The 12007-nt window shown below is 50.1% G+C and overlaps 1 gene segment (V, D, J or C); it reads right to left on the bottom strand.

Annotated features, from left to right (window-relative positions):
- Positions 1-4390: 4390 nt before the first annotated feature.
- On the bottom strand, positions 4391-5131 carry LOC112124432. The segment is given in 2 exon segments: positions 4391-4707; positions 5089-5131. Coding segments are annotated over 2 exon segments (360 nt in total).
- Between the last annotated feature and the right edge of the window lie 6876 nt (positions 5132-12007).

Consider the following 12007-nt stretch of genomic DNA (forward strand, 5'->3'; position numbering starts at 1 on the left):
ATGTTTGGCTGCCCCCCCCCCCCGCCCCGGGCCCCCCCCCCCCCCCCACACCATTGCCCCCCACACACACCTCCTGCCGCCCCAGCCCTGGGCTCTCCCCTGCCCGCCCTGCACCCTCCTGACACCCCAGCCCTGGGTCACTGGTAACTCGCTCCCAGGGCGGGTCATTCAGCAGGAATTTTGGGTGTGCACAGAACACAGACAGGATTGGTTCCCATATGGTTACAGAACTGCAGTAAAGTGGAACAATTTTCAGCTTGTGTGATTGGAGGATGTCTGGATGCATATTATAAGACTGTCCTACATAAATGAGGAAAAGTTGAGGTGCCTTTATTATTCTTTTGTTCCACTTTTTCTTTCTATGGGGAATTTGCCAATGCAATATCACTGTCTTCCTTTTAAACAAACAAACAAACAAACAAACAAAAAAGGCAATGGCTGTTGAAAATAGCAATTCCAGTCCTAATAACCACTGGGAAGCATTTCTTGCTCAATTTTATCCTACTTTTTCTACAGCAAGTTACAGTGGATCAGTATATTTGATTTGGGAGAAATGAAGTAAGTTGGCGTGTGTGTTGGTGTGTTTGGGGGGGTTGAGGGGTGCAAGGCAGGTGCTGGGGGGGGGGAGGGGGGCTGTGGCTCCGCAGGGGAGCATGGCAGCGTGTACGCAGCAGCGTGTCTGGTGCTGCGCGAAGCCAGACACGCTGGTCTGAGTGGCATGGTAAGGGGGCTGGGGGGTTGGAGAAGGGGTAGGGGGTTCCAGGGGGGCAGTCAAGGGACAGGGAGAAGAGGGGTTAGATGGGTCAGGGGTTCGGGGGGGCAGTCAGGGGACAGGCAGCAGTTGGATAGGCTTGGGAGTCCCAGGGATTTATCAGGGGACAGGTAGGGGATGGGGTCCTGGGGGGGAAGTTGGGAGGGGGGTCTCAGGAGGGGGCAGTTGGGGAGAAGGGAGGCTTAGATAGGGGGTGGGGTGCCGGGAGGGGGCAATCCAGGGACAAGGACCAGTGGGGCTTAGATAGGGGGTGGGATCCTGGGGGGCAGTTGGGGCAGGGGTCCCGGGAGGGGGTGATCAGGGGACAGGGAGCAGGGGTAGGGTTACCATATTTCAGCAAGCAAAAAAGAGGACGGGAGGAGCCCCGCCCTAGCCCCGCCCCTGCCCCTCCCACTTCCCCCCCTCAGAACCCCCAACCCTCCCCCCGCTCCTTGTCCCCTGACTGCCCCCTCCTAAGACCCCCCCAAATGCCCCCCAGCACCCTACCCCCTACCTGTCCCCTGACTGCCCAAAACCTGATCCACACCCTCCCCCAGAAAGCCCCCCCCCCCGAACTCCCGACCCCCCCGTCTCTTGACTGCCCCCTCCAGAACCTCCCTGCCCCTTCTCCGACCCCCTGGCCCCCTTGTTGTTGGCCTTCGCCTAATGCATTTGTGAGCTTGCTCAGGAACGGCTTGCGCCGTTCGTCCCGGCAGGCTGGCTGGCGGGAGAGGAGCTCCAGACTGCCGGAGGCGATCTGCGAATGCAGGGAGGGAGGGGAGGGAGTGATCTCTGCTGCAGGGGAGAGGAGGAGGGGCTCTCTCTGGCTGTCGGAGCCCCATGTAAGTGGCACCATCCGGCCGGCTGCCCTGTCAGCAGCGCGCGCTCTGCATGGGGGGGGGGAGTCCGGACATTTACAAATTCACAGTGCAGCTCTCCATTCACAGCAGGCTGCAGCATGAGATCTCAGCTTCCTCCCTCCCCCTCTTTCCTGTTGGTAGTGGCCGAGGGAATGCTGGGAAATGTAGTTCTTTCCCTGCTCCAGGGCTGGCTCTATAGGCAGGGAGCTAACCAAGGAACTACAGCTTCCAGGGCCCCCTGTTGGTTCTCAGCTCCCAGGCTGGATCTCTGCCGCCCCTGCAAATGGGCTGCCCCAAGCACGTGCTTGCTTTGCTGGTGCCTAAAGCCGCCCTTGCACCCAAGGCGTGCTCCCAGACCATGAAGCCGGAGACGGCACCTCTGGTGAGTGTACCTTTGTAAATATAATACATGGTTTAAAAGCAAGCGTGTTTAATGATTAATTTGCCCTGAGGACTTGGGATGGATTCGCGGCCAGTATAGCTACTGGAAAACTCTGTTAACGTGTCTGGTACTCTAAAAGGCTTTGCCATGCGGTGGGTGGAGACCCGTTCATGCTGAGCTGTTCGCGTTTGGCTGAGATGGATCGTCCCTGATAATAGCCACGCAGTGGGTGGAGGGAGAAAGCACATGTGCTGTGTAATGTGAATCGCTTGATTCAGTGTGAAATAGTCTTACATTTTAGAGAACAAAGGGATCTTTTTAAATACTACTCTCCCTTTTTTTCCTCCTGCAGCTGCAAATGTTTCTATGCTCCCCCTATCATCTCCGTCCCAGAGGCTAATGAGCCTAATGGGGGAGCAAGCCAACATGCTCAGGCATCTGGTGGAGCTGCAGGAGCGGCAGCAGGAGCACAGACCACCCCTGTATAACCTCCTGCCCCCCTCCCCAAGTTCCATTGCCTCCTCACCCAGATGCCCAAGAACGCGGTGGGGGGAGGCTCTGGGCACCCAGACACTCCACCCCAGAGGATTGCCCAAGCAATAGAAGGCTGGGCTTCAATAAGTTTTGAAGTGCAGTGTGGCCTGGTCCTTCCCTCCTCCCCTCCTCCACCACCCCACCCGGTGCTTCCCACCTCACACACCCCTCCCAGGCTACCTTGGCAGTTATCCCCCTATTTGTGTGATGAATTAATAAAGAATGCATGATTTTGAAACAATAATGACTTTATTGCCTCTGAAAGAGGTGATCGAAGTGGGGAGGTCGGTTGGCTTACAGGGAAATAGAGTCAACCAAGGGGGCAGGTTTTCATCAAGGAGAAACAAACAGAACTCTCACACTGTAGCCTGGCCAGTCATGAAACTGGTTTTCAAAGCTTCTTTGATGCACAGGGCGCCCAGCTGTGCTCTTCTAATCACCGGGGAGTCTGCCTGCGCATAATCAGTGGCCAGGCGATTTGACTCAACCTCCCACCCCGCCATAAAAGTCTCCCCCTTACTCTCACAGATATTGTGGAGCACACAGCAAGCAGCAATAACAATGGATGCTAGAAGCCCAGGAAGGGTGGGAGGCTGGTTTAAGTGACATATGGACTCCCAGAGGGAGGAGCCTAGGGTCCCAATATCCTCACAAGGGGGGGAGCTGAAGTCAAGCCCAGGAGGTGGGGAAGGACCTTGTTTCAGAGCTGCTTCTGGGAGGGGACTGAACTGTTGTGTGATGGGCTGAGACCCAGGACAGAGGCCCAGTGGGAGAACCTGGAGAAGACACTGGCTGGGACTGGCCCTTGCGGCTGAGAAGGGGTCACCAGGGGTGTGTGAGAAGAGCCGTCCCCTGCAACTCCCCATCTGGGCATGGGGCGCTGCCCTAGAGGTAACATGCATGTGTAGAGGAGACTTAGGAGCTTGATAGGGGGATCTACAAAAGAAAACACACTGAACGGGGAGCTGCCTGACCTACCCCCTAGGAGATGCTGAGGAGGGGTTGGGTCCTAAGTCCCACCTGTTAAAGGGAGTTTGGTGCCTAACTCCAGTTGGGATTCACAGCCCTTTCCTGGAGTCAGGTGCCTCAGCTGTTTACATTCAAAACCACACTCAAACCCCCTTGTGCCAGAGAAGGGTTTGTTGGTGCTTCCCTTAGCTTTTAGCCTAGGGGTTAGAGCACTTGCCTAGGACATGGTAGAGCCAGGGTCATTTTCTCCCCCTCTGCCTGATGTGGGAGCAGGGAGTTGAGCCCATATCTTCCACTGTCAAGGGGAGGGTGACATTTGGGGTACAGACACCCCCAGCGCATCCCATATTTCTCTTTCAGACAAAATGAGTATTAATTTAGTCACGGTGGAACAGCATTAACGGGAGAGGTTGAAAGACCCCTCCCCAAAATACCCCATAGCCTGGTGCTTAGGCCATTCACCCAGGACCGTTTTGCTGCTGTGACAGGTGACCGTGTCACAGGAGCCTAATTCATATTTTGAGAAGTGACTTAGAAGAAAAATCTACTGACAATGAAGTTTAAGTATCAGGGGGTAGCCGTGTTAGTCTGTATCTACAAAAACAACAAGGAGTCTGGTGGCACCTTAAAGACTAACAGAATTATTTGGGCATGAGCTTTCGTGAGCAAAAACCTCACTTCTTTGGATGCATCCGAAGAAGTGAGGTTTTTGCTCACGAAAGCTCATGCCCTAATGAAGTTTAAGTGAGTTAGGAGCCTAAGAAGTTTGGGGAGGAATTGCCCCCTGTCTGTTCACATGGGCAAATGCTCTCTGGGGTGACTAAAGGTTCCAGTGTTCGCCGGAGACCAGGGTTCTCACTGAGGGTTTTGGAATTGCTGTAGATGTGGTTTGTGTCACTGTGTGTCCCTAGCACAGTAATACGTGGCTGTGTCATCGGTTCTCAGGCTGCCCAGCTGTAGATAGGCCGTGCTTATGGAGGTGTCCCTGGTGATGGTGAATCGTCCCTGGAAGGCCTGGGCATAGCCAGTGCCACCGCTACTGGGGATGATATATCCTATCCACTCCAGTGCTTTCCCTGGAGCCTGCCGTGCCCAGTGCATGCTATAGCTGGTAAAGATGTAGCCGGAGGTTTTACACGTCACCCTCACAGACTCTCCAGGCTTCTTGATTTCTGCCCCAGACTGGGTCAGCTGGATCTGGGAGCTGACACCTGTCAATAAACAACCATAAAAACCCAGTTAATTCCATTATTTTTCTCCTCTTCCCAGGTTTATCCAAGTCCTTCTGTTGCCCTCCTCACAACAGTACCTGATCTTCTAATTAATTTATTCACACCACCCTCCTGTGAAGTAGGGAAGTACAGTTATCCCCATGTTTAAGGGATTTTGACACCTACTTCCCATTAAAGATTAATGAAAATTGGGTATCCAAATCCACTAGGTGGCTTTAAAATTCCACACTGTGTTCTGTTCAGAGCTAGGATTTCGAATTCAGAATCCCTGAATCCCATTGCTACGTCTTTGTCTTAAAACCGACTTTCCTGTCCTAGCCCAGCTGTCCTAACCAGACACCTGTAGGTTCATCCACTTACCTGAGAAAGCTGCCAAAAAGAACAAGAACCCCAGACAGACCATTTTCATTCTCCACAACAACTTGGTGGGCTGCAAAGCAGTAACCCTTCCTCTGCTGGCAGCTCTTCGGTGAGGGTCGCCTGCTCTCCTTTATCACTCAGATTTCCTACTTCATTTGCATGTGGGTGTTGCTAAATCATTTGACTAAACCTCAGCTTCGCCTGCCTTTATTAATAAATGACCTCAGAGTTTAGAGGGACACTGTCACGGATGATAACAGAGCATATGAATGAGGTTTGGGCTCCAATCCAGGAAAACACTAAAGCACCTGGACACGAGGGGGCTTCATTTCTTGCTTACCCAGTGGAATGTGTATACCTCCTTTATTGCATGTGTAACCGCAACAGATCCCGGTTCTCGGCAGGCAGGATTGCACCTGGGACTGCTGGATCTAAATGCATGAGTCTCTACTGCATGAGCTAAAAGCCATGTGCACTTCAGTGTGAGCTTAATGATAACTGGTAAACTCGAATAGTAAGATGCCTAAATCTGGGTTATCAGAACGTAACATCCAGTGTATATGAAACTGATATAACATAGAATCAGTGAATGTATATGTGATTTCCCAAACCTCCGAGGAGCACTGGGTACTCAGTTCCTGCTGATTGGAAAGGGATTTGGAAAGGCAAACCCTGACTTTGAAAATTCCAGCCTTCGGTGCTGAGGACAATCATTCCCTGTGCTTGTTCCCGGGTTCAGTCTTTGGATAGCAATGTTTCATAATCAAACATGACACTTTGCTGCCACCATGTGGGTCTGATAAACAGAAAATATTTCCCCTTTTTCTTCCTTTAGGTTAATGTAACTTGGTCATTTTTGTCTCCTCTAAGCCATGGGAGGGGATACGGGGGATTTTTAGCTGAAGGCTGATTTGGTGTTAGAACTATTTACAGGGATTTTTACTGAACTACAAAAAGTCCATCCGTCTGCCTATTCTCAAGAAATCTCTCTCCAAAGCACCTTTCGCTGCTGTTATCTGGAAGCTTGCTACACTAAGAAGGTTGGGTGTGAAGTCAATGAGAAGGTTTGATATGAGCAGTCAGTGAGCAGGTGTTGTTATGTTATAGGTATGTGTTATCCACAAACCGGAGGTGAGACTAGATGCTTGTAATGTCCTGACCTGGCCCTCCAAAGTAGAGAGGCCTGTTCGATGTATTAAGTATGTAGAAATGTCTGTGTGCGTCCTATCAATTCACAGAAAAACAAAGCAATGCCAAGTGTTACCACTGACAACATGCCTTGTAGTTGGGCACTTAGGCTAAGAATTTAAAAGCCACCAAAGTGATATGGAATCCCAAATTGTGCATCTAAATCAGTGATTCTCACACTGTGTTTTGGGACCCCAAAGTGGGTTGCCAGCGCTGGTGTTAGACTTCCTGGTGCCCAGGGCCAAATCCCAGGGCTGAAGCAGTAGCCCAATTCCCACTACCTTGGGAGGCGGGGCTCAGGGTTCGGCTTTAGCCCTGAGTGGCAGGGCTCAGATTACAGGCCCCTGTGACGATGCTGCCCATGGGAGCCAGCTGAGGTCACTCAATCAGGCTGAACTGCAAACAAAACGGGGCAGACAAACCCCAAACACTGGTGGTTATTCCAATACTTAGATTTACCAAGCCAGCACAAAACAGCTTCTGTAGTACCTCACTGGTTACTTAGAAGTCCAAACAACGCAGTTCCCTTAAAGTGCCCAGCCTCAGGCCTCTGTCCAGACACACCTGTCAGATATGATGATGATTACTGAAAATCTTACTTCATCATATAAAAGAAAAGGTTCTTCCAATCCCAAAGCATCAGCCACATACCCAGGTCCAATTATAACTTAGATCTTACCCAAAATACACGCTACAGCCAATTCTTATTAACTAAGCTAAAATTTATTAAAAAAGAAAAGAGAGAGTGTGTTGGTTAAAAGATCAATATACATACAGACTTGAATTCAATTCTTGAGGTTCAGGTACATAGCAGAGGTGAACTTGTAGTTGCCAAAAGTCCTTTTAGAAATAGTCCATAGGTTATAGTCCAATGTCCATATTCAGGGTGGCTCCAATCAATGACTGGGGATCTCAATCCTTGTGGCTTATTTCCCCCTCTTGAAACACAAAGCAGATCTGAGATGAAGCAGGATCGTGTCCCAGGGTTCTTATACATTTCCAGCAGCCTTTTGGCCTGAGAAAACAATAGGCTTAACTCTCCTTCTCCCAAACATCCTGGCAATTAGCACAGGGTACTTGATCCATTAAACAGTTTATTATTTTGTTTTCCCCTTATAAACAGAGATATCCTATCTCCTAGAACTGGAAGGGACCTTGAAAGGTCATCAAGTCCAGCCCCCTGCCTTCACTAACAGGACCAAGTACTGATTTTGCCCCACATCCCCCTAGGTCCTTTTCTGCAGAACTGCTACCCAGCCATTCGGTCCCTAGTCTGTAACAGTGCATGGGATTCTTCCGTCCTAAGTGCAGGACTCTGCACTTGTCCTTGTTGAATCTCATCAGGTTTATTTTGGCCCAAACCTCTAATTTGTCTACGTCCCTCTGTATCCTATCCCTATCCTCCAGCGTATCTACCACTCCTCCCAGTTTAGTGTCCGCCCTGAATTTGCCTCATGGCTTGTTTGTGGTGTATAAAGGGCAACTGTATGGGCTTGTGGTAAAAGCACTAGACTCAGGGTTGGTCTACACGTATATTTGTTTTCCTGCAAGTGTATTTGTTTAATTCACACCTTTACCAACTAAAGCTTGAAATAGAACACCTGGACTAAAGGAATCCACACAGAGACTGGCACGTCAACCTCAAAGGTTTAACATCAGTGTAGTGATTTGGGTGAAAGTTCCTGGCAAAGATATCCGTTGCAATGGGAAATCACTTGGGAAGATAGGATGAGACGGGCTGGGAGTCTCAAACTGGTAAAATCCTCTGGCCTGTTACACAGGAGCTCAGACTGTGCTCTTAAGTCTCTGACAAGCGACCTAAAGGGGTTAGGAACACTGATTACATTTGTTGTTGTTGTTTTAGTGCAATTTGGACACCTAAATCTTAGGTCAGCTGCCAATCCCAGCCTTTATATACTGGGGCCTGGCTATTAAAAATATTGAGGCAAAAAAGAAGTGGATAGGTGCCTAGGTGCTCTTAAACATCCTGCTAAGTACCTACATTCTACAGCTCTATGGGAGTCAGGCACCCAGCTGACTCTGAAAATCCCAAGAAGGGCTGATCTGATTCTTCAGGCACCGAAATACCGTTAGGCCCAGATTTCTGAAGGTCTTCAGGCGTAGCTGTGCTCAGCCTTGAAATGCCTAATTGATTTAGGAGTCTGAATCCCATCTTCCAATACCGACATACCGGGTAAAATCTGGGCCCTAGTGCTGCCGTTTGCCACCTGTAAAAAGGAGAGAACGATACTTCTCTCCATCGCAGGGTTTCATGGTAGGAGGATAAATTAGTGTTTGAGGTGCTGCAGTGCTGGTTTGATGGGGTTTGTGTAACTATCCAGCTAGAAAAAGTGGATTCAGCCCTTGAGGCTGAGCTCAGACTGGTGAATTTCCACCTGTCGTGTCACTGATAGACAGGGCCACCCGGGGGGGGGGCAAATGGGGCAATTTGCCCCAGGCCCAGGGGCCCCCGACCCGACTCCGCCTTCCCCCATCCCCCGGCGCCTCAGCTGCGGGCCTGTGCTCCTCCCACTGAGTCAGAGCCGCGTGGTAAGGGGGCGGGGCTGCGACCTCTCGTCCCGCTGAACCACGCCCTGCAGCGCTGTCCAGGGGCCAGGGCAGCTCCTGGATGTGGCGCGCTGAGGCTCCGAGAGAGGGGAGAGGTGGCGGTAACCCAGGAGCGGCCCTGGACAGTGCTGCTGGGCGGGGGGAGGGATGGTCAGTTGGATCATGGGTGTTCTGGGGGGTCTGTCAGGACTTGGCGGGGGGTGGATAGGGGTCAGGGCAGTCAGGTGACAGGGAGCAGGTAGGTTTGGTGGGGGGGTGGTTGGGGGGGGTGAGTGAGGGGACAAGGAGCAGGATGGGTTGGAGATTCTGAGGGGGGCAGTCGGGGGGCAGGAAGTGGATGGGGGTTGGATAGGGGGCAGGGCCAGGCTGTTTGGGGAGGCACAGCCTTCCCTACCCTAAAGCTCATTCAGCAGTTTGAGGCTTGCAGACAGCTATTTAACACAAAGAGCCAAGCTGTTATCTTTCCCCTTAGGGCTACCACCATCCCTTTCACTTCTCAAATGCCAAATTATAGTCTACATTTCATTTCAGTGCCATAGGGAGATTCATGTCAGGGGAGGGTAGCTTCATTTCAAATTAGCCACTTTAGATTAACAGTGATAGAGCCAAGAGAGCCATGGGGGAGGGATCACATGAGAAGAGCAATATCCTACACCACCTACCTCCTTCCCAACCCTACCAAGGGAGACACCCCCTCCCCTGCATTCCCCGAGGCTCCAGAGGGGTTAATTCCGTGGGTCTCAAACTTTTGTACTGGTGACCCCTTTCACATAGCAAACCTCTGAGTGCGACCCCCCCTTATAAATTAAAAACACTTTTTTATATATTTAACACTATTATAAATGCTGGAGACAAAGCAGGGTTTGAGGTGGAGGCTGACAGCTCGCGACCCCCAGTAATAACCTCGTGACCCCCTGAGGGGTCCCAACCCCCAGTTTGAGACCCCCTGGGTTAATTTAATTTTAGCACCCTGTGTCCATTCACATGCATGTGCTATTTTGAGCATTTCAGTTTTCACAACATAGGCTCATCCCAGATTCTGGAACAAGCTCAAATGCTCAGTTCGTGGAGTATGTACGTAAGCTATACTAAAGACAAACCCACAGTAACCGTCTCCAGTTTGTGAGGGACCCCATGGAGCCAGTCTCTAGGAAACAGATAAATTCATGGAGATTAAGTCCATTAATGGCTATTAGCCAGGATGGGTAAGGAATGGTGTCCCTAGCCTCTGTTTGTCAGAGGGAGGTGATGGATGGCAGGAGAGAGATCATTTGATCATTACCTGTTAGGTTCACTCCCTCTGGGGCACTTGGCATTGGCCATTGTTGGTAGACAGGATACTGGGCTGGATGAACCTTTGGTCTGACCCAGTATGGCCGTTCTTATGTTCTTATGTTCTAACCTAAATGAACCCGAAGTCATGGAGACAGATATGAGTCAAGGAAGCCAGCAGAGTATCAGAAACCTGGAAAACTCTCTGACTGGATGGGCTCAGGCGTTTGGTCACAAGCTGAGGTGGTTCAAAAGTTTTGGATTTTTTTTAAGCAGAATTTTTTTATTGTTTCTTTAAACCATCAAACGCAGCAAGCAGCAAATATCTGGCCACACACTTCTGAAACCCAAATCATGTTCAGGTTTTGGCAGACTAATTTCAGCTTTTCAATTAAAAAAAAAACACAACAAACTTTGAAGGAAAGCAGACATTGTCCGTGATTTTTTCTGCTTTTTAAAAACCCCTAGTTTTCGATCCAAAAAAAGTTTTGATGGAAAATATTTGTCCAACCCTTTTAATGAGCTTTAATGCCTTTTAGCACTAGCTGATGCTGAGAACCAGTGATACCTTGTAGAGGTGACTTGAAAAGAAGTTTTCTCAAAACTGGGTTTGTGCTGAGATGCGGAAGGTTTTTAAATGTTTATTTTTCCCAGGGCCGCCCGGGGGGGCAAGTGGGGCAATTTGACCCAGGCCCCACAGAGGCCCCCACGAGAATATAGTATTGCAACTTTTTTTATGGAAGGGACCCCCAAAATTCCTTTGCCCCAGGCCCCCTGAATCCTCTGGGCAGCCCTGGGGGTGGGTTGCTCAGATGAGGTTCCTGTTTTTGTCCCAGCCCTCACTGGTTTCTATTCAGTGTGTCTCTCATACAGTAATACGTTGCAGTGTCTTCATTAGTCATGGAGCCGAGCTGTAGATAGTAGGCGTTCTTGGCTGTGTCTCTGGAGACAGTAAGCCGGCTTTGGAAGGACTGGGAGAATACGACACTTCCGTCATTCTTGATAAGCCCCAGCCATTCCCATGCTCTCCCTGGACGCTGCCTTATCCAGTGCCACCAGCAGCACCCATCAGTGATGGAGACCCCGGAAACAGCGCAGGTCAGTTTGAGAGACTCTGACGGTTTCAGCAATCCCTGGCTGGATTGAACGAGTGTCACTTGAGAAGAGACCCCTGTAGAAAGAGAGAAATGAATTCAACACCGTATAGTCCTTTAACTAAATGAACACAATATTCCATCATTCCCCCTAGCCTTACTTGTAGGGGAAACCAAAGCAAGAAGAGAGATGAGTAGCAACTTCATAGCTGGGTGACAGTCCAGTCAAGAGAGCCACCAGACGAACGTCCTCACTGAAGGAACAGGGGAGCAGAGCTCCGTATATGAACAGGGAACGAGGAGTGGAGATTTGCATGTAGCATTTTGATGTCACAAAGGACACAAAAGGTCCCATTGGGTGATGATCGCCCCGAGCATAAGGTGAGCACGAGGCTTCGACACTTGAAATAAGCTTTGATTGTGAGGTGCTCGGACACCAGAGGGTGTTGGGAGACATAAGTCCCAGACTGATCAGATCCAAGGTCCATTTAGACTGTTTCCTTTCCTCTGTCAATGGTGCATAATATGCTTCAGAGGAAGAGCTAATAACTCTGTAGGCGGAAGTGGGCCAGTCTGCCCCCCACATCTCACCCTTATCTACAATACAGACGGGCTTAAACCTTGATGCATGAGGTTTAATGAGCCTTTCAATTTTATTATAATGCTGAATATTCTCCATACCCATATAACTATCCAGTCCTTTTCTGAATCTTCTTAAGTTCTTGGTCTTGATGATTTGTCTTATTACTAAATTCCACAGTTTAATTACATGGTGTCATGTGTAAATACCTGCTGAC

Source organism: Terrapene carolina, unplaced genomic scaffold (genome assembly GCF_002925995.2).
Source record: "Terrapene carolina triunguis isolate 2854851 unplaced genomic scaffold, T_m_triunguis-2.0 Scaffold24658, whole genome shotgun sequence".
Taxonomy (NCBI): domain Eukaryota; kingdom Metazoa; phylum Chordata; order Testudines; family Emydidae; genus Terrapene; species Terrapene triunguis.